Source organism: Asterias amurensis, chromosome 6 (genome assembly GCF_032118995.1).
Source record: "Asterias amurensis chromosome 6, ASM3211899v1".
Lineage (NCBI taxonomy): Eukaryota > Metazoa > Echinodermata > Asteroidea > Forcipulatida > Asteriidae > Asterias > Asterias amurensis.
Window position 1 is genome coordinate 2,530,411 of NC_092653.1, and position 23,565 is coordinate 2,553,975.

The following is a 23,565-nucleotide window of genomic DNA, read 5'->3' on the forward strand; positions in this document are numbered from 1 at the left end:
ACAAATGATCGCATATTATTTTAAAAAATTATCAAAAGTATATATATTAAAATCTTTCGCATATTATATTAAAAATTATCGCATATAAAAACTATATTAACAAATTATCACATATAAAATTGCAAATTATCGCACATATTATTATACACATATTGACTGGCAATACGTGACTAGTGTACGTCTATTCCCCCCGAGGGACTTTGAGTGAGCAGAAGAGCGACCTATTTATAGGCCCCTCTTCTGGTCACTCACAGGCCCGAGGGGAAATAGACTCACACTAGTTATCGCGCGCGTGTTTTGCGGGAACTCCGAGCGGGCACTGTCTTTAAAAATAGTGCCCGGTTAAAGCGCCCTCTTTTGACTTGAACCATGAACAGCAACTACAAAACTTCCTTTCTTTTCCAGATTTCTGTCTTTTTTCACATTTAAGACCGAGCTGTGTTATAAAACACATATTGACTGGCATAATTCGGTAACTGGTGACCAGAAAAGGGGCCTATTTCGGCCTCGGGAAATAGGTCGCTCTTCTGCTCACTCAAAGTCCCTCGGGGGAATAGACGTACACTAGTTAGGTATTGCCAGCCAATATGTGTATATTATTGCATATATAAACTGCGCCAATAAAGCATCTAAACACTTACAAATGGTCGGATATATCGGAACCTGAAATAGTATGCCAAAAAATAATTATTCATTTCTATTACATTTATTGCACACATAAAACGAATATCGCACTTGTGTGACAATAATCGCATTATATGAGAAACATCGCACATACATTGTACATTATCGAATTATTGCAACGTTTGACACGCCGTAGCCTCCGACCAACTTCTCCCTATTCCTAGGCCCCGTCAACAACAACTGGCTGAGTGCAGTTCGGGAGAGAGCGAACCAGTGGCAGTGCCAGTATTGTACTATTAGTTGTTGATTGCGTAAATTGTTGATTACGATTGTGTTGCTTTGATTTGAGTAGCCTTTTTTATAATAGTTGTGACGAAGTGGCAGCTGGTAGAGCTTGGATGGCACAGCGTTCATGATCACGGAGATCAACGCTCAGAGTTGACCATTGGGGTTGACGAGTGGCAGTATCAGTTGAGTAGTCCAGCTAATTTGGAAACTCGAATAGGGACACAGCAAAACAATCGGCGTGCTAGCGCGTGCATTTTGGTTACTAAATTTGGCTATAGTACACACTGGATCGGTCCTCCGAGGAGTGCACTCGGAAAGACAGGTTTGTTAAAGGAATTGTGAAAGGATTAGAGAAAGTGAGATGCCCAGGAGGCAATTAAAGAGTTCTTAGCTGTGTAGAGTCCCCTAATTTATGCTCTCCCGACCCCCAGTAGAGATATATCCAACTCTGCCCCGGAGTGCAACAGACAATCAGTTAACGATCCAGGGGTCGATTTCACAGAGTTAGGACTAGTCCTAACTTAGGACTAGTCCTAGGAGATATACAAATTGCATGGATAGTCCTAAGTTAGGACGAGTAACTGATCCTAACTCGAGATAAGACTAGTCCTAACTCTTTGTGAAATCCACCCCTGCATCCTTAGCCCGACTGCTTGGACTTCTCCCCCCTAGACTCCCGGACTCGAATTAGTCTGGCGGGAAACCCGCCAAGCCACAATATCTCGCAACTTCGACGATCCGACCAATTGAGCTAAAATTGTCACAGGTTTGTTATTTTATGCATATGTTGAGATACACCAAGTGAGAAGACTGGTCTTTTACAATTACCAATAGTGTCTTTAATACTTAAAGAAAAACAATAACCCAAACTATGGAGGACCAAAAGTGGACAACACATTTCCCTAAAATCTGGTAGAGTAAATAAAACAGAATTAATTTTCAAATACAGTCCCTTTTCAAAATTTACATTTTCTGCCATCGGAAATTCTGTGTTCACATTCATCATAACACCGGGTTGTTCACTTTCAGACCGCCGCGGCGGTAAGTGAACAACGCAAAATATTTCAAATGTCTAATAACAGAACATTGGAAAGAACGTTTACCATGACCAATCCAAATTTCTACTAGCAGACAACTGGAACGAATTGTCCTGGAACCTAACACAGACCTCATGCAGATGACGTCATTTGAGTAGAAGGCTTGGCTAGAGGTACGTAAGGTTGCTCATTGGCCATTCCTGTGCGCTTTCAATTGTTTCAAGAGACACAACCCCCCCCCATTTCATTTCTTTGTAAAGGGTAGAAAACATTGGAAACTGAAACAAATTGTATCAAATTATTCATTTTAATATTTCACTTGTTATTACAAGGAATACCTAATAAAGAAAAGTTTTTATTCTAAATACTAAAGAAGTTGAGTTTTCAAGGTTTCCTGTGCGCTTTCCATTGTGTACAGAGGAAGAGTCCTATATAGGGCTACCCCAACATATGCATTATATAACAAATCTGTGCAAATTTGGACTCGCAATTGGTTATTGAAGTTGAAAGAGAACAATGAATAAAAAAAAAACACCCTTGTTGCACAAATTGCTGTGCTTTCAAATGCCTAAAACAGGCTTCAGGCCTGAAGTCTGAAAATTATCCCTTTCTCAAACACTATGTCACATGTACTTCAGAGTGAGCTGTTTCTCACAATGTTTGTTACATGTATGTACTATCAAGAGCTCTCCGAAAGCGAATATGCTAACAGTTATTTTTTGAGTTAATTACCAATAGTGTCCAATGCCTTTAATGGTAATATATATGATTGGTAGAGCTGACAGTCTTGTGACTATACAGTTTTCAGGTTTTGTGTCATCAACCAATGAACATGAAATAAAAACCTGTGAAAAAAGGCATGATCCAATTCCATTGTTTGAACCAAGAGAAAATAGTACAAAAATTAAGCTCAATTTTCAACATATAGGCCTGATAGTACACAATGTCCTTAGTTATGGTCGTCACCACCAAAATCAGCTGTTTTGGTTTTCAGAGGCAGTTTTCTCGAATATGACTCCATTTCAGGCTGAAATATTTCACAGAAAAAAAACTAGTACAAACTTAACAATCACAAAGCTCCAGACTAAAATCAAACAATATTTCTATTTATCCTTACCATTACAAATTTCTGTACAATACCTGTAAAATATGTGTGCTAAATGAAAATAAGTTAGGACAGTAATTAATGTGCAGCTTGTAAACACAAAGGCTACTTTTGATTCCTATTGTTTATAAAATTTATTATCAATAAATTCATACATTAATTAATTTGTTATTGTTATTTTTTTCCAATAGACCCTCCTTTCACCAAGGTGAAACATGGTTATACAATGGTCAACCCCGAGTTACAACTTGTTTCATTTCAATCTAATAATATATAATAATAATAATATTAATAATATTAATAATAACTAGTTCTTATATAGCGCATTTTACTTCACATTAACTGTCTCAATGCATGGTCATTGGGCCAATAAAATTCCTTTAATCTTTTTCAGCTCCCTGGTGAGTATACAACCTTGGCAACCAAAGCGCTCCAAATGTTTTTTTACACACAATATCAACATCTACCATCGCAGGTACAAATTTATGAGAAAGGTGAAGAGAAAGTATCTTGCTCAAGGACACAAGTGTCTTGACTGAGCCCTAACCTACACCAGGATGACTTTGTAACCAACATAACTTGAATTTGATGCTCTTAAAGGGACACAATGCCTTGGATCGGGCGAGTTGGTCTATAAAAAGCTGTTTGTTACAAAATGCATATGATTGGGAAGATGTTTTAAAAGTAGAATACAATGATCCACACAAATTTGCCTCGAAATTACGTGGTTTTCCTTTTACTTTGCGAACTAACACGGTCGGCCAAAAATTTGACTCCCATAAATGGCTGACTGTGTTAGTCGATGAGGTTAAAGGAAAACTGTGTAATTTGGAGGCATGTTTCGGGATCATTGTATTCTACTTTTACAACATCTTTCTATCCATATGCATTTTATAACAAACGGTTACAAACGCTTTTCAAAAACCAACTCGACCAATCCAGGGCAACGTGTTCCTTTAACCACTCAGCCATGACATGCTATATTTTACATTCCTCCATACACCAACCACGATATCATTGCAGGCTGTCATAGCTCATCTATGCCTCAAAAACACAGTGGGTATTAAATCAAATCAAATGTCAGATGTCGCACTAACAGCTACAAGACAAGCATTATTCCATACCTGGTTAACCTCATCAACAAACAATAGCTTGTTTATTCCTCTTGTCAGGAAATCAACTTATCAACATTCAATTGCTTGTTTTTTGGTTGTCCTTGTTTTTGTTTTTAAAATGTTTTTGATGTGCAATGCTTTCCCAATATGGTTAGGGACTGTTCTGTGGTTGTTATGTTTTTTGGTGCAATTCTGGGTCTTTTGCCCTGTTATTTGTGGGGGTCTTGTGTCGTTTGTGCATTTAAACGTTTTTATTAAATGCTTTTATTGTTTTAACTACCTTTTTATTGTATTAACTGCCAAATCATACATATAAGGCCACAATTCAGTTTTTTTTTAAATAATAAAATGGTCAACAGTAGGAGGGTCAACTGTGAGTACTATTTATGAAATCACCACATTGCAGGCTGGCATAGCACACCCATCATTCAAAACCATGTGGATGTTATTGAATGGTCAACCAGTAGGAGGGTTGACTGTGTGTTCTTTGTAGATGAATTCACCATGAATTGCAAGCTGGCTTGGCACATCCATCATTCAAATCCAAGTTATTGAATGGTCAAACAGTAAGAGGGTTGACCATGTACTGTGTAGACTCATTCACCACATGATAACATATGAACATGTAAATGCAGCTTGACATAGTTTGTTATCATAACCTCAGAAGGTGATAATGAATGATCAGACAGTACGTAAGAGTTTATTTGAAAAAGCCCAACATCCTTACATTTACTACAACCAAAAATAAAAGATGACTATTCGTTATAAATAAACAATTTGGGTGTTTCCTCTCAAACATGTTGAATCACATGCGACTCTCTCCCCTCTTCGTCAGGTGTGGACTTGCTCCCGCCATTATCAAGTTCAACCGCCATACTCTCGAGTTCCTCAAGTCCTCTGGTGGAGCGTTCGTACTTATGTGCCACCAAGTTGCGATAGAAATTGACGGCGAAGATGCATAAAATAATGAGAACTGGAATGGCAATCGCAGTGGATGCAATGGCTGCATACCTATACATGTGGAACTTGACCCAGCTCAATAAGATGATGTCAAGAAGGAAAAACACAATGCCAAAGATGGTGGAGAAGGCCCATGCCATCTCGATGTAGCAGTGGAGGCTGTCGTGTGGCGATTCATTCACAGCATTCACATTGTGAACGTTGCTGACGGCTTCAATGTTTGGCAAGATGCACGTGCTGATTAATAATGCGAACATGTGAACCACAACTAGTAGAGTGGTACATACGCTGAAAGCAACCATCAGGCCGGTTGGAATTTCATCTTGGTCCAGCTGAATTTCCACCAAGGCAACCTGGAAAAAAAAAATGAATGTATTGTAATTGACAATTTTGCAGTAACCTCAACCATGTAAATCCTGGATTTTGTCAAAAGTTTCTCATCAAACATAACTTGAGTCTTAAGCCCCGTTCATACTTCATGCGAACGCGAATGCGAAGCGAATTTGACGTGAATTTGACGTCACACCCTCCTTTCGCAGCGATTATTCGCAAGGGAGTATAGCAGAGCTCAACTGCTGCGAATTGTTCGTTGCGAATTTGTGACGTCAAGATTCGCTTCGCATTCGCATTCGCAGGAAGTATGAACTGGGCTTTAAAGGGGTGATGAACTCAACTGGTTTGATTGACTGCATATTGCGCCACATTACTAGTAATAAACCATTACACTATGCTATAAAAAGGATTAGGTCTTATAATTCAAACGACAAACGTAGTCCCACATCTTGCAGGAAATAGTGCATGTTTATACAGTGCCTTGAGCGTCACCGAGTGACAGATTATGCGCAATATAGGCTATAAGAAGCCACTATTATTAAGCGCCAAATGCCACTGATTGCTAGTTTAAAACACTTCTGAGGACTAGGACAAACTTTTTTAGCCCATTTTTAGTGAATGGATAACACCAAATACAAAGTATAAAAATAACGAATGTAAAAGTGGTGGCAGGATATGAATATTTTTCCTCCATTGTTGTACTTGTAGCTACTAACATGTACCGAAACAGGTCAACTCGTACCCAAGTCAACTCGTACCCAAGTCAACTCGTACCCAAAATATTATACCCAAGTCAACTCGTACCCAAGTCAACTCGTACCCAAGTCAACTCGTACCCAGGTCAACTCGTACCCAAGTCAACTCGTACCGTATAACGTACGCCGATACGGAGAATCCGTGCGGCGTGATTTTATAAGCGACGGGAAATAAAATTTATGTTCTACTTACTTTTATTAAAAATAATACCTTCTCACGAATTTTGTTTATAATAATGCTAGATGTTCATCTCTCTTCTGCCCTTTTTTTTCTCGGGGGGGGGGGGTGGGGGGGGATGATTTCTTTAAGATGTTTTACAGTAGTATTCTTCTGAATGTTTTAAACAGGCAGGCTGTAATTTCGTTTTTAATGTTTGGTGCTTATAAAGACAAAATATGAGACGTAAAAAGGGTTAACTTTTTTTTATGTTCTTCTCTTTTTTGCGCAAAAACAAACTCACCAATGTAAAAACATACAATGTATAGTACGCAAACGTTCCGTGTTTTTCTTGTTAAAGAGTTCCCATTAGAAAATTTCATGATAAAATTCATTCAATTCATTCATCTGCGTATGTTCTGATTATCTTTTAACATGTATCTGCAACATGAAAAAAAGAAATCATAACAATGAATAAATAAATGTACGATTTACATAGCAAAAAATAAATAAACCACAATATTTATCAGTACGAGTTGAAACTCCAAAATTTTGTAACAATTTATTTGGGTACGAGTTGTCTTGGGTACGAGTTGACTCGGGTACAAGTTGACTTGAGTACGAGTTGACTTGGGTACGAGATGACTTGGGTACGAGTTGACTTGGGTACGAGATGACCCGAATTCACATGTACCAGGCAATCTCGGTGGTCTAGTTGGTGTGACACTGCTCTAGAATTGCAAAGGTCGGGGTTCGAATCCATACCCAACCCAAGTGATAAATAGATAGGAAAAGTTTCTGCATGGCGCCACCACTTTTTCATTCGATATAAAATAATATAGTATCTAATCTTCTCAATGATGAAAATGAGATATTCCTTTTTGTAAAAATAAGTGATAAAGTGGTGGCGCCATCATACGGAAAGTTATCCAATTTTCCAACTTAAGAGAAGACAGCAATCAAGACAGCAATACAAAAACAGTTCATTTACCATTGCAAAACCAGCAAGCAGAGCTGACGTTCTGTTGGAAGCTTTCAGTTTGGCTCTACTGAGGTACAGGCGCCTCCACGACAGCGCCTGTACCGAATGTTGATTTGCCATTTCTGTCACATACGACCGGTACACCCAATCGGAATAGCTGCTGTTTGACTGAATTTTGGCAACTGTCCCGCTGGGGCCCACAGTACATGCAGTATTTTCGGTTGGTTGGTATTGTTGACTTGACCTTCAACTTTGATTTGTACCGCGTTTCACTCAAAAGCGCAAACAACAGTTTGTTCCTATTTTTATTGTATTGCTCGATATGTACCGTGTACTCGTGTAGCCGTCAGTTTAAACATAGAGTAAGGACAATAGCAAGGACCACACACACACACGCAGACAGACGGCAATAAAAATGTGTCAACAAAACAGTTAACACTCATGTTATAGAACAATTATGTTGTATTAACAATGCCGGTTTTCGGTTCTAAATTTGTTGCAAGCAAATTCTGGTAATGACCATTCTGAAAAACTGTGTCTAATTTTAGCGATAGGTGGTGAGAACTGACGAGGAATTCGAGAAAAAATGTAGCAGGTGACAGAAGAAGAATTTATTAGTGCGGAACTAAAATATATTTCCAGGTCCTCTTTCCCATAACTGTTTGCTCGATCCTGGTTTCGCTCGGCCCCAGCAGCAGCGGCCGCGGCCACTGATCTATCTTGGCATCATGGAGGTAGGAATTCCTTGATCCAGGACAACAATTGAAGGCGCTTGGTTGGTCCGAGCGAAGATCCTGGTCTGACCATTCAGCTATAATACGCGAACAAAATCGACTGTTTTAACTGATCTACTTCACGACAGCTTAAAAGACGAAGTTTTCTTTCCTCAGAGAAAGATGTGTGCATAAATTCGTTCTTATTTTGGTAGCGTTGCTTTATCGAAATATTATTAGTTTGAGAACGACGCTGCAAAGGTCAAGGGTTATTGGTCTGATCTCCGTCTCGATTCTTGTCACAAGTTCCTGGTTAAAACACACTAACCTAGGTGATCAGACTATTGCCAATTGTAAGCGGACGGTGTGTACGTGACTGACACTTCGTGCGTAAAAGCTTAGTTGTTTTGTTCGCAAACTCGCAATTTTCCCCTCATTTTGTATGAGATGAACTAAAAAAATGGCTACTTCTAAAGATACAGGGAGGAGCTTGGTATGTTTGATACTTTTTAAATATTTCTTGTTATTGATTTTATGCGTGCAGCGCAACTTTACCTAGTTAATGTTTTGAATGGTACACAAAAACAGTTGAAGGTGACTAACGACGAGATTGCGCAGCGCAATGTTAAGATTTTCAGACGGCAGCAATGCTGCTAAATGCGTTACGCAATCTCATAATTCAGCGAATGTGGTCGTTCTTACTGCAATACAAATTGATAATGTTGCGCATGATGTGAACAAGCGAAATTAGAGGAGATTTATTTATATTGTGTTGTTATTGAGCCGTTTGATTTGAAGTGTTACGACAGTGGAACATGTCAGTGTCACTGTCACTTAAAGTTATTTGTGTCGGTTTCAGACTAATCAGTGTAGTGTGTTTTCTTTTTGTGTAGTGTGCAGATGACTGTTCTTTTTATATAAATGATTGTTTTTTTTTTATACGGTCTTCCCAAGAAGAACAGAAGAACACAAGAACTGGCGCGCTCACAGCCTGCACACAGCAAAGCCAAAGGCAAAGCTCCCACAACAAAAAGCGAGGTTAAAAAGGGATATAAATAAACGTGCCTACAACAAGGGAATAATAGTCTTAAGTATATTCAGCCAATTTCTCTTTGGTCTCAGCTAAGTCTGCTCACTAGCAGGGTTGTCCACATTTTTTGAAGTAGCAGGTGAAAAAGTATAAGTACAAGTAGCCGGTTTTTGTCTAAGTACATAGCAAGCACCATTAGGGAGGTCGACGGGTTTTCCAATTTTTTTACGAAAAAAAAAGAAGTTTGGTACCATTGGAAAGCTTATCTCAAACGTAATCTAATGGTAGTAAAATCAATCATTTATCTAAGGTTGCGGAGATACTATATTTTAATGTATTTTGTACTTTGTTTTTGTCTATCAGATTTTTGTTTGTTTAATTTAAAGGTCTTTGTCAAAACAATTGTCCAAAATGTTTTTAAAAATAATCGCATGTACCTTTATACCAAAATCTCCAGGTCTCCCACTTATATATAATATGTAAACAACTTTTCTCTTGATGATCAATCAACTCTCTAAATACAGCCTATATAATACAGCCTGTAATAGGGGATAATGAACAATGGGTAAGAAGCCAAATATTAAATTTGTCAACAAATAAAATAAAATAAAAATTAAGTTGATTTAATATATTTATTAGTTGCAATATTATGATATCCAAGTCTGATCACAGAACTAAGAACACCATTCTCAAAATCATGTCATGTTGACAGCTTCAGTACTCGTAAGTCCATAGGCTGCAAAAAAAATCTGTCAGGACCCCCCTCCTCTAAATCTTAAATGCGCAGATATGAGTACTACCTAGCAAAGAAACAAAGGTATGCACATGACCATGAAGGTATAAGCTTTCAATGAAAATATGAGTTTTGTATAGGTTTTGTATTATAGCATTTCATGGAATAATATTTCAAGAGAAATACTTCACCATTACCTTCTGTAAACCCTGCAAGTTACTTTTAAATCTGTGAATTTTTTTTCTTTTTTTTCTGTTCCGAAAGTGTCCAATGGCTTTAAAAGGAAACTAAACTAATGGAAGACTGAAATAAAACTCATGTTGGGAAACTGAATTATAGTTTCAACTCATTTTAATCGAAAGGTTTCTTACCTCAATTAATCAATGAACATAGGAAATAAACACATCAGTGGTATGACCAACGCCCTGGAGTCATCTGCGCCAGTTCAATGGGCAGAGGGTGGGTTATATGGGTACATACCAATGAGGTCGTAGTGGCTGTCCTGAGCTACAGAAAAGAGCTCCACAACAGTTTTTTGCAACAGCCAATTCTATTTTCTCATTTGTAACAATCTGTCTACAGCGTGCCAAAGCAAGACGCCACTATAATGAAGGGGAGCACCAAGACGATGAGATTGAAGGAAAACGAACTTGGAACCTTGAGGAAAAACTCACCAGCGAAAGATTCACCAACAAATGGGTGAAAATAATGCAAGGACAAGGTGAAGTATGTGAGGACTAAAAAACAAGCTGGACACATGCACCAAGTACATGCAATTGTAAGACAAAGAATTATCCCAAACCATTGCTCGAATTTGACACTGGACCATTGGCCAGTGATTTCAGTGTTGGGCCAGTAAACTCAAGACGAAAAAAATCCGGTGGTCTTGTTTTCTTTCTTTTAATTCAACATCTTTGTCTAAAAAGAATGATGTTCAACTGTTGAGCTTGAGTCCAAATGTTGAGCTTGAGTCTTACAAATATCTTTAAGTCTTGCCGAGTATCACCCATAAAACAGAAGAAGAGATAAATCTACTCTCATTGTTTGTTTGAACCTGTGCTCTCATTTTGATTCTAGTCTCTTCTCATTTTGATTCTAGTTTCTTCTCGTTTTGATTCTGGTCTTGTACATAAAATCCCGGTCCAGTAAAGATTCTGAGCTAAAAGTTCTACAGTTTTGTGGGGTTTTCCCCAAAGTTCAAGCCCTGCAAACTATCAAAGCAAAAATCAAAGCACTGGTTTCAATTCGGGTGATTTGCCGTACGATGCGCCCTCTACAGTTTGCCCAGGAGAGGCTATCTTTTGCAGTGCATACTTAGGGAAAAGGTTGAACCAAATGTATTGCCTCCATCCCCCAGTCATTGCATGCCTTGGTGCCCCTTAAAATGGTCCTGTAAAACTTTATTTTTGACTCGTCAAGTTGCCCTCTCTGAAGGAGAAACCGCCCTGCCCTTTGTCTCTGTCTCAAAAGTCAGCCTTGTACATAATGTATTTTGATTGTTAAGGGGAATGGTCCAATGTAATGGTCCTGGAGCACAAGCTGGAATACTTAATCAAATCAAATTAAAATTATCCTACCGTCTGGCTTTTTGAGTTGTTTTCTTACAAGAATGAAGTATCAGGCTTGATACTAATGCACTAATGCTTTAATTTGATGACTTTTTGTTGTACAGAGTTCACTATGAAGTTCTTACAAGAAGGCGGCTTTGATACGCCCATGCTCTTTAAGAGCACTGAAGATTTAGGAATCAAGTGAGTAAAGAAAGAGTTTGTAAACACAATCTTACTGCCAAAGTCTGTTGAAGGTGTTTAACATGATTGTTGAGTTGACAAAACTGTGGCGGACAATGCTCATGTAATGTGAAAATTACAAACTTGTGAAAACTTTTCAAAACACATTGTGTGAGTTGGAATAAAAATTGTAAAAAAACCATGCACAATGTTCAGCATCCAAACTCGTTAACGTTTTTTTTCTTTGCTTGTAACAACCAAAATCAGCTGTTGCGTGTGATTGGGTTTTTAAATGGTAAGCCACAAGGGAAACTAACTGGGTAAACTTTAAATGATTTGGGGTCGAACAAATACAAATTTTCTAAAGCTAGATTTGAACCAACAAACTGGAAGAGCGGCAGCCAGAGGATCACCTTAAGGGGATGCAACTTATTATTTCTCTAGGAAATTTGTCTTTGTTCAACCCAAAATAATTTTGGCCTAATACAGGCACGATGCACACAGGGCACCAGACTAGGCTGCATTATTGGTTGGGCTACATTTGTACCTAGAATCTTGTGAATGAAAAAGGAAAATAGAAAAAGCAGACATTTCTTGATCGGTCTGTTGTTGGATTTGTTTGTTTATGAATACCATGTGTCCATTTCTCCTAACAGGATACCAGGCAAAGACTTCACTGTGAATGATGTAAAACAACACGTGGGTGAGTCCAACCACCCCCTTCCGACTTGAAAACTATTATTTCTGTCTTGGTCCCATGTTGACCAGTTATTTACTTTCTTAAGATCCAAACAGCATGTTGAAAGAGTTTTTTCAGAGTTTTGGACCAAAATTGCCATTTTGAATTGACGTTTACTTTTTCTTTTTCTTCCCATCAACCAAAACCTCCAGTGTTTGTTACGCAACAGATACTCCACTATTTATTATGCAATAAACACATGTCTAGTTATTCTTACTATAAATTAGGATTTAAAGGCACTGGACACTTTGTTAAATTACTCAAAATAAGTGTTAGCATAAAAACTTACTTGGTAACGAGTAATGGGGAGAGGTTGATAGTATAAAACATTGTGAGAAACGGCTCCCTCTGAAGTAACATAGTTTTTGAGAAAGAAGTCTTTTTTCACTAAAATATTTGAATTGAATTTGAGACCTTGGCTGAGGTCACAAATTTAAGGCGTCTGAAAGCACACAACGTGTGAGGAAAGGGTGTTTTTTTCTTCCATTATTCGCTCGCAACTTCGACGACCAATTGAGTTCAAATTTTCACAGGTTTGTTATTTAATGCATATTGTTGAGATACACCAAGTGTGTGAAGGCGGTCTTTGACAATGACCAAAGGTGTCCAGTGACCTGAAAGCATGGTGGAATTATAACTAAGAGAGGTTTGTGACCTTAAAGCATGTTGGAAGTATAACTTAGAGAGGTTTATGACCTTAAAGCATGTTGGAATTATAACTAAGAGAGGTTTATGACCTTAAAGCATGTTGGGAAGTATAACTAAGAGAGGTTTATGACCTTAAAGCATGGTGGAAGTATAACTAAGAGAGGTTTATGACCTTAAAGCATGGTGGAAGTATAAATAAGAGAGGTTTATGACCTTAAAGCATGGTGGAAGTATAACTAAGAGAGGTTTATGACCTTAAAGCATGGTGGAAGTATAACTAAGAGAGGTTTATGACCTTAAAGCATGGTGGAAGTATAACTAAGAGAGGTTTGTGACCTTAAAGCATGGTGGAAGTATAACTAAGAGAGGTTTGTGACCTTAAAGCATGGTGGAAGTATAACTAAGAGAGGTTTGTGACCTTAAAGCATGGTGGAAGTATAACTAAGAGAGGTTTGTGACCTTAAAGCATGGTGGAAGTATAACTAAGAGAGGTTTATGACCTTAAAGCATGGTGGAAGTATAACTAAGAGAGGTTTATGACCTTAAAGCATGGTGGAAGTATAACTAAGAGAGGTTTATGACCTTAAAGCATGGTGGAAGTATAACTAAGAGAGGTTTATGACCTTAAAGCATGGTGGAAGTATAACTAAGAGAGGTTTGTGACCTTAAAGCATGGTGGAAGTATAACTAAGAGAGGTTTATGACCTTAAAGCATGGTGGAAGTATAACTAAGAGAGGTTTGTGACCTTAAAGCATGGTGGAAGTATAACTAAGAGAGGTTTATGACCTTAAAGCATGGTGGAAGTATAACTAAGAGAGGTTTATGACCTTAAAGCATGGTGGAAGTATAACTAAGAGAGGTTTGTGACCTTAAAGCATGGTGGAAGTATAACTAAGAGAGGTTTGTGGTAACACCATGTAACCCGTGGTTAGACAGTAAACAGTCTGTAACCACCGTTTTATTTTCAGAACTAACAATACTCAAAAGAGAGAGAGATTCTCATGATACAATAGATGTTAAGATTTTAATGATGTTACCGTAAACCTCTCTTAATTATTATTTTTAAAGACACTGGACCCTATTGGTAGTTGTCAAAGACCAGTATCTCAACATATGCACAAAATAACAAACCTGTGAAAATTTGAGCTCAATTAATGGAAGGAAAAAACTCCCTTGTCACACACAGTTGTGTGATTTACAGATGTTTGATTTCGGGACCTCAATATCTAATTCTGAGGTCTTGAAATCAAATTTGTGGAAAGTTACTTCTTTCTCAAAAACTACGTTACTTTAGAGGGAGCAGTTTCTCACAATGTTTTATACTATCAATAGCTGTCCATCGCTTGTCACCAAGTAAGTTTTTCTGCTAACAATTATTTTGGATTATTACCTATAGATTTCACTGCCTTTAGAAACAGAAGATTTCTTTCCTGTCTTTATCTATGGATGTGTCTAATCTCCAGGGAGTCGAAGACAAGTGGATGTGATGGACGTAAACACACAGAAAGGAGTTGAGATGAGCATGGCACAGTTTGCCAAGTACTATGAAAACAAAGAGAGAGAGAATCTCTACAACGTCATCAGTCTGGAGTTCAGTAAGACCAAGCTGGAGGACTTTGTACAAGCCCCAAGTATTGTGAGTATGATAATAATAATAACCCGTTTTTATATAGCGCTTTTCACACCCGGAGGGCGTCCCAAAGCGCTTCACATTATTACCACTGGTCACTGGGCCTTAATTCATTCCTTAAACCATCTCAGCTCCCTGGTGGGGAGTATGCAGCCTGTGCGATATTAATATGCACTACTCGGCTTAATCACAAGAACCATCTCTGCCCTCACAGGTACCCATTTACCCTTGGGTGGAGACAAGCAATTATAGTTTAGTGTCTTGCTCAGGGACACAAGTGTCACGACCGGGATTCAAACCCAAACTCTGCTGAACAGAAGCACTATAGCTTGAGGTCGGTGCTCTTATCAGCTCGGCCTCGACACTCTAAATGTAGTCTCATGGCTCAATGTTTACACTGGGTCGCTGGACCAAGGCCAGTGATCTTAGTATCGGGCTTGTGAACTCGGAACCAGACAAGTTCGATGGTCTTGTGTTTTGAATTGAACATGTTGAATAACAATACATCGCTGTGTAATATCTTAAAGGCACTGGACACCTTCAAAATCAAAAATCTGGAAGCACACAACTTCGTGGGACAAGGATGTTTTTTCTTCCATTATTATCTTGCAACTTCGTCTACCAATTGAGTCCAAATTTTCACAGATGTGTTATTTTATGCATATGTTGGGATGCATATGTTGGGATACACCAAGTGACAGTAGTGATCTTTGACAATAACCAAGATTGTATTTTTTTGTTTACTTCAGGTGAGGCAAATAGACTGGGTGGATATTGTTTGGCCGAGACATTTAAAAAAGGATCAACGTGACAGCACCAATACACTGGCTGAAATGAAGTACCCCAAAGTGCAGAAGTAAGGACAACTAGTTAAAAAAAAAAAAACGTTTTACATGCTAAAAGAAATTGTTGTGACTTTTTTTTACTCATTTCTCAAAAACTACAGCACCTCTGTAAATAATATTTGAAGGGAAGCTTTCTACTACCATTATCTTCAAATGTCAAAAAGTTCAAGTTTAATGTAAATCTGTGGACATTGTGTTTTGTGTCCTACAAAAAGTACCCAGACCCTTTAAGTGTCTGCCAGGGAAAATACAATTCCGTTGAGTATATAAATATACACAGAAGATGAATGAGACAAATATATGATAAAAAAAAGAAGAAGTTTTTTATGCAATTTGCCAGACACACAAGGCCTGACGTCCACTTCAAGGTGTGGGCTACAATTTGTTGTTCTTCCAGGGGCCGTTGCCACCTACTCCTGGGGCTGAAACAGGGTTACCCCCTTTACAGTCCGATAAAAATGTAGGCTTGGGTTTCATATATTGTTTGTTTAAGTAAAAACAGTTAACTTGTTTAATTTTGTTGAAAGCTCTTTCTCATTAAGATTCTAGTCTTTGCAAAAAAAATCTGGTCTGGTATTGAAAACCTTTTGAGCTACAAGCCCTGCCGTCTTATGTAATTTAATCCCAAATTCAAGTCCTGGGCCCAATTTCATAGAGCTGCTCAGCAGCAAATTTTGTGCTTACTATACGATTTCCATTTCATAGCGCTGCTAACCGTAAACACACGAAAAGGCAAGCTAACCTTCCGGTGCTTACTGCGCAGAAACAATGAACGTCACAATGCAAACCTATGGTGAATGTGCAATATGGCCGCCTAATTTTTTTGCTAACCTGTGAAATACCCTTGCATCTTAGCAATTTGTTCTGCTACAGTAAGCACGGAAATTTGCTTACCATTAAGCAGCGCTATGAAATTGGGCCATGGTTTCCCCGTGTGATGAATGTACTCATTTACCATTGTTCTATTTGTCTGCATCCCCTCTCCATCTAATTCCACTAGGTACTGCTTGATGAGTGTGGCAGGGTGCTATACAGATTTCCACGTTGACTTTGGTGGCACATCAGTCTGGTACCATATTCTACATGGGAAAAAGGTACTTTTTTTTTTTAAATTTTGAAATCCTACGGTTCTTTTTAGAACCACCCCAACTCAATGGTATTTTGAAAGGTATGTGGCAGCAGACTTAACAGGTAAATTTTCATTGTTTACGCAGACCTGCCAACCTGTACGCACTTTGCGTACCATGCACGCATTCTCACCCCTGAGTACAGTGGTACGAGATAATCTGCAGAACGTACGTAAAAAGCTAAATCTATATCGCGGTGTTTTAAAACTGCAGCACGAACGAACAAATTTTTTTCTCAATTTAATCAACTGTTATTCGTTCGACCCCAAGTGCAAAAACACACCCCACATCTGAGTGATCATTATCCGCTTCGATAAAAAAGAGGTTGTGCTTAGAACTGTTTTTAAAATTCTTACTCCCGCTGGAAAACGAATAAACCAATACGTAACAGAGGGGGTGGGAATGGCGCATACCAGTTCGGTCAACCTGGTATAGTACATGTACAGCTTTATGCATGGATGTACATGTACATGTACGTGCACACAACGCACGTGTTCGGCTCTAATTTGTTCGGCGTCGCCATGTGTTTGTATTATGCAACATGGACGCCGATCGAAGGCGAAGTGTCGGTGATGGGGGAAAAAGTACTCCTCCACAAGGAAAAAAAAGAGAATGCATGCTCCGAAGAAGTTTCTTCCTCAATGTGGAAAATAATGCATTTTGCACAGTGAACGTGTGCAGTCGGCAGTGCACACACTTTGACATTTAGACATCTCAAAGAGCGGCAGCAGTTTAGGTCAGGAGGTAGCAATAGCGTTCATGTTATTATTTACGTCACGATTTTTTCCCACTCCCGAGAATTTGGGGAGAATAATCGGAATTAAATGGCCTGTAATCTTTGTAAAGCATGATAAGGGAAACAAATGATGAATTGAAACATGCCTGAATTAAAGTGGAACTAGAAAACTCTACGGTGGGCTTTCGTTTGTCCGTTTACCATGTTTACTGGGCAACCAAAGATAGATACCAAGTTATAATATTTGCATTCCGAGTTAAAGTTACTAATAATTTAGGAACATTGTTCAACAGAGCTTGTCAATGAAATTAATATATGTTATAGATCAGAAATGTGTCAAAATGGGCTCACCGCTTGTAGGGAAACCCCTGGCCAATTTTTTTGTGATATAAAAAAAAAAAAAAAAAAAAAAAAAAACTTTTGCCTCTTCAGTTTAAAATCCTTGATCTAGGCATTTGGAACATAGTTCCAGCAGTCAACTGGTTATTTCTTTTTCAATTTTTTTTCAGACTGTTAAGGTCACGAGCACAAAAAGTCAGAAAAGGCCACATCAACCACCCCTAAGATAAACACTGATATCATGATACAACTTTTTGTTTTATGAAGTAGCCTGTATTTTGTGTGAATATGATATAATTACTTTAAATGAATGGTTCATCTAAAATGAAGTGGTCCATGGTTTTTGCTGACTGACCGTAAGCATTGTGCCATATGCCGACGTGCACTGGGCGATCTGGTTTATGCCACTGCGATAATGTGGTACTCAAATTTAAGGTTGGCAAGTCTGTTTACATAGTTCTGAGCATGCCAACGTGGAGCATGCGCACATTACCGAGAACAGTGGATTTCACCTGGTAAGTCTGCTGCCACCAAGCATCCCAAGAGTCCCCCATTATAGATTATCATTACATGGTGTTGCAGCAAAACTTACTAAATTGTAATTCCACCATACATAGTTTCAAATCCTTTTTATAAGAAGGTGCATGTATGTGCATGTTTTTTTGTTTTTTGTCTTCAAGTAGGCTTGAATCCTTGCTTCTGATTGGTCAATCCATAGCAACAAGGTGTGTGATGTAAGCAATATATTGCATGGCCCATATCACACCCTGCATCCTGTGTGTTTTAAATGCGTGTTGAGTTTGCTCAAAGATAATTACATTGTCACAAGCGCGCTCGAGATTGATCAGCCGTCTGGGTCACAAGAAAATAGTGGAAAACCATTTACACATTTGTGACATTTTGCATGACATGAATTAAAAAATCCCAGAATTAATAAAACGCTGACTGAGCGATAAACTCCAAACCGGAAATTGGGTTTATTAATTTCTCATTAAGTATGACATTTTAAGAAGAAAAATTTCAAAGGATGTTTTCTACTATCATCATCATTAGACCATGTAAATTTTTTGTAAATCTGTGATATAAGACAAGTTTTTTCGTACCAATTCTGTAATGCTCCTTTTAAAGGATTGGTATACTTTTTGTAACACAAAACACAATGTCCTTAGATTTACATTTAACTTACACAGTTTGAAGATAGTGACAGTAGAAGGCTTCCATTAAAATATTACTTGCTGAGGTGTTGTAGTTTTTGAGAAATGAGTACAACATAGCACAAAAATACGCTTTACATGCTAAAATAATGTTATGCTCATTAAGACGAAATTTGTGTGTGTGACTTGTTTAACCCATTTCTCAAAAAGTACAGCACCTCAGTAAGTAATATTTAAAGGGCAGCTTTCCACCATTATTATCCTTAAACCTTGTAAGTTTATTGTAAATCTGTGGACATTTTGAAAAAGTACTTGAATCCTTTAAACAACTGATAATTATTTCCTTCCTACAGGTGTTTTGGTTGATTCCCCCGAGTGAAGACAACTTAGAACTTTATGAGAATTGGGTTTTATCCGGCAAGCAGTCGGATATATTCCTTGGCGATAGAGTGAAGGAATGTACCAAGATCGTTCTGGAAGCTGGATACACATTCATGATTCCCAGTGGTAGGTCAATTTTGTTAAAGGATTTGGGTACTTTTCAAAATTTCCATAGATTTACATTAAACTTACAGGGTTTGAATATAATGATAGTGGGAAGCTTCCCTTTAAATATTACTTACTGAGGTGCTGTTGTTTTTGAGAAATAAGTAAAACAATGTCATGAAAATACATTTGTAAATGATTAAAATAATTTTCGTCTCATGAGACGAAAATTATTTTCATGACATTGTTTTACTCATTTCCCAAAAACTACAGCACCTCAGCACATAATATTTTCAGGGAAGCTTTATCTTCAAACTGTGTAAGTTTAGTGTAAATCTGTGGACATTGTGTTTTTTGTCCTACCAAAGTTACATAGACCCTTTAAGCAATTATTTGTTACGAATAACTGTTTTGATTTTAGAACAAAATCTTCCTCGTAAAGAGAATTCCTTTGAAGCTGTATTTCTTTAGTACTTTAAAACACAATGCAAACCCATGGTGAATGTGCAATATGACTGCCAAATTTTCTTGCTGACCTGTCAAATACACTTACCCTAAAGCAAATTTTTCTGCTACATTAAGCACAAAAATTTGCTGACCATTTAGCAGCGTTATGAAATTTGGCACTGTTTGGTCAGCCAGGAGAAATTCAACCCCATTGTGTGAAAGTGACCTACAAGTACCATTTCTAACATCTCTATTCAGGATGGATCCACGCTGTGTACACTCCAGCAGATTCCTTGGTGTTCGGTGGCAATATTCTACACAGCTTCCACATTCATCGACAACTACGAGTGGCACAGATTGAAGACAGGACTCATGTAAGTGTCAAATGCTTTCAAATCTATTGAGGTTTGTTGTTATTATTATTATTTTTCGGAACCATTTGATGTTTTTAATCCTATATATTTGTAGATATTATACAATAGAAATAACGTGTGAATACTTCATTTCAAAGGTGGTTTCATTTTTTTTTATAGATGTTAATGAAAATCTCTAGAGCAGTTATGTCTACCCAGAAAGAAAAATGTGTAATTTAAATACCCAATCTGAGAAACAATTCTGAGAGTAAAGTTTCTCAAATTCAAATTTTAGGGGGTAAAAACTTACATCTTTTACTTCAAAGTGAATTGACTTTCAAAATTGCTTTACTATTATCAAAGGCGGCTGAAAAATTGAAAATGCTTAAAGGAACACGATGCCGTGGATCGGACGAGTTGGTCTTCAAAAAGCGTTTGAAACCGTTTGTCATGAAATGCATATGGTTGGAAAGATGTTTTAAAAGTAGAATATAATGATCCACATAAGTATCACTAAAAAATGCACGGTTTTCATTTTACTTCGCGAACTAACCCGGTCGGCCATTTATGGGAGTCAAAAATTTGACTCCCATAAATGGCCGACCGTGTTAGTCGACGAGGTAAAAAGAAAACCACGCAATTTCGAGGCATGTTTGTGTGGATCATTGTATTCTACTTTTACAACATCTTTCTAACCATAACGATTTTATCGAAAACGGTTACAAAACGCTTTTCAAGAACCAACTCGACCGATCCAAGGCAACGTGTTCCTTTAATATGAAGCCCCTTGAGTGTCACTGAGTGATAAATATGTGCAATACAAAAGAAGCCACTGATATTTATTGCTACATGGAAATAAATGAAGTCAAGGTTGGCACATTACGCAATCTCTCTGGCAAACCGTTCCACAAAAAAGGGAACCTCTGTACTGTATTGAGAATTGCATGTATTGCTAGGTCTCTTGGAATGTTTGGAAGATACAGCCAGCATTGTTTAATGGCAGTGGACACTTTAATGGTAATTATTCAAAATAATTTTTAGCATAAAAACTTACTTGGTAGCAAGCAATGGAGAGCTGTTTATACATGTTGTATAAAGCATTGTGAGAAACAGCTCCCTCTGAAGTAACGTAGTTTTCGAGGAAGTAATTTTCCATGAATTTGATTTCGAGACCTCATAATTGGATTTTGAGGTACCGAAATCAAGCATCTGAAAGCACACAACTTCGTGTGACAAGGTTATTTTTTCTTCCATTATTGTCTCGCAACTTTGATGACCAATTGAGTTCAAATTTTCACAGGTTTGTTATTTTATGCATATATGTAGAGATACACCAAGTGAGATAACTGATCTTTGACAATTACCAATAGTGTCCAGTGTGACGGGTGTCTTTAAATCTCTGTCTCCAGGTACCCTTCAAGTTTCGCTATCCTTTCTTTTGGGAGATGAACTGGTTTGCGCTTGAGCGTTACGTCCACACCCTGACGGGGAAGTCCTTTCTTGCGAAAGCCAAGGTAGATAAGAGAAAAAGCTCAACATCTGTGGAGAAGTCGGATGAAGAGGCGAGTGAGTCGCAGGTCATCAAAAAGGAGAAAATTGATGATGAAACAGACGGGGTTGATTCCAAGGAGAGACTCGATGGTGCAAACTCAATCTCAGACACAAGTGACGTTTATGAGTCGTCGCATGGCGTCATGGGAAATGCTCCAAAAGTTCAGGGCAAAGAGGAAAATGACGTCGCATCGCCAGAGTCAGACAACACGGAAGAAATGGACTTTCACGAAACAGAGACTGAGATCATCGTTGATAAGAAACCCGATCCATTGACGGATTTCACAAATAGCGGTAGTAGCGAGACAATGTCGAATGGAGACCACAAACCAAACCGTCTCCAAAGATCCCTCTCCAAAGACGGCTCGTGTACATCGAACTCAGACACTGTGAAAGTCAAAAGAGAACCCGTCGACAAGGGATACTCGGACCGTCAATGCCCTGAAATTAAACAAGAACGCGAAAACGACGAGGGCACGTCAGGGGACACCTCGAGAAAGCAGCATGTTCATTTGTGTCGTCACGAGTTAATCGGACTGCGAGTTCTACATCACCAACTTGAAAATCTTCCCCAAGGCAAGAGGAATGTCCCGGAGCTGATCACTGACCCGGATTCCCTTCTTCAGAGCGCAAAGGTAAGTCTCGGACAGATCTAAACAAATCTATAGAATCAACTTGAGGAACGTTTTGACAACTATAACATAGGATATTTTTTTTTTTGCTCACAATTTTGGTTATATTTATTGTAATGTTTGATTTTGTTCAATTCAATGCAGATTTCGTCATCTGCTTCTAACACATCTGATGTTTATTGCAGTTCTACCTGCTGCAATTCATTTGCTCTTTGTAATTGTTTTGTTTGATTATCAGTGTTATTACGTATTTATCAGCTTCACCAGTTTTGGCAACCTGCTTACTACATATTGGTGTTATTCCGAACGTTGTCTTGTAGGAAATGTTAGCAGAGCATCTTGAAGATTGCCAAGAGGGAGCCGTGACAGGGTTACCTGTGCTAAAATGCCCCAAGTCCAACGTTACAAGAGTACCTGTAAGTTGTTTAATAATAAGAATAATAATACAAGGTTCTTATACAGCACCTTAAAGCCATTGGACTCTTTTGGTAAACAGTACTTTGTGTACCACAACTTCTATATCAAATAAGAAACCTGTGAAAATTTAGGCTCAATCGGTCATTTGAGTCGGGAGAGAACAACAAAAAAACCCACCCTTGTTTCCGCACAATTGCTGTGTCATGACATGTGTTAAAAAATAAATCCGTAATTCTCGTTAACGAGAATTTATATTGTTTTGCTGTTTTCTCGAAAAGTAAAGCATTTCATGGACTAATATTTCAAGAGAAGTCTTTCACCATTGCCTTCTGTAAATCTTGTAAGTTATTTGTAAATCCGTGAACTTTTATTTTTTTTCTGAACCGAAAGGGTCCAATGGCTTTTACACATCACTAAGGGGGTTTTAAAGCGCTTAGTATTTTGTCCTGCAAGGTACATGTATGTGGAGCTACATTTTGAAGTGTGAGACCTAATCCTTTAAAGCATCATGTAATAGTGGCGCAATGCACTGCCGAACAAACCAGGAACACCATTGTAAACCCCTTCTCTTTTCAATATAAAGTGCACTGGGTTCTTTTACGTGCGTTACACAAAACACGGCACCAAGGCTATACGTCACATCCGAAGGATGAAGCAATGGTTAAGTGTCTTGCATTTAGGACACAAGTGTCACAACTGGGACTCGATCCCACACTCTGCTGAACAGAAACACCACCACCGGTTAAGCCTTTGCATTTACGCCTATGTTTGTAATCATGTTACTGTTACTGAAAAATGCTTGTCTTGTTAAATGGTGTCCATATTTGCTGGAAATTTTAAAACAGGGAGTCCAAATTGTTCACTTACGATACATTCATCATTCGCATGTAGATGACAG

At 38.2% G+C, this 23,565-nt stretch overlaps 2 protein-coding genes across 4 annotated transcripts in view; one reads left to right on the forward strand and one right to left on the reverse strand.

Moving 5' to 3' along the window:
• Nucleotides 1-23,565, forward strand: part of LOC139938342 (lysine-specific demethylase 2B-like) — a 46,962-nt gene that overhangs the window by 7,396 nt on the left and 16,001 nt on the right. Inside the window, exons 1-11 of one of the 3 annotated variants that reach the window (XM_071933800.1) lie at nt 7,904-7,951; nt 10,415-10,553; nt 11,505-11,583; nt 12,219-12,265; nt 14,414-14,586; nt 15,330-15,436; nt 16,426-16,519; nt 19,135-19,288; nt 19,973-20,088; nt 21,477-22,253; nt 22,571-22,666. In XM_071933800.1, the coding sequence (XP_071789901.1) occupies nt 10,541-10,553; nt 11,505-11,583; nt 12,219-12,265; nt 14,414-14,586; nt 15,330-15,436; nt 16,426-16,519; nt 19,135-19,288; nt 19,973-20,088; nt 21,477-22,253; nt 22,571-22,666 (1,656 nt within the window). In that variant the 5' untranslated portion in view covers nt 7,904-7,951; nt 10,415-10,540. Of the gene's footprint in view, nt 1-7,903; nt 7,952-8,421; nt 8,563-10,414; nt 10,554-11,504; nt 11,584-12,218; nt 12,266-14,413; nt 14,587-15,329; nt 15,437-16,425; nt 16,520-19,134; nt 19,289-19,972; nt 20,089-21,476; nt 22,254-22,570; nt 22,667-23,565 lie in introns of those variants that run through there. The other 2 variants (XM_071933798.1, XM_071933799.1) reach the window with 2 other exon arrangements.
• Nucleotides 2,225-7,495, reverse strand: LOC139938345 (calcium release-activated calcium channel protein 1-like). The gene is made up of 2 exons (XM_071933804.1): nt 7,366-7,495; nt 2,225-5,482 (listed from the first exon to the last, which is right to left on the reverse strand). The coding sequence occupies exons 1-2, from the start codon at nt 7,474-7,476 to the stop codon at nt 4,961-4,963; spliced, it is 633 nt and encodes a 210-aa protein (XP_071789905.1). The 5' UTR covers nt 7,477-7,495; the 3' UTR covers nt 2,225-4,960.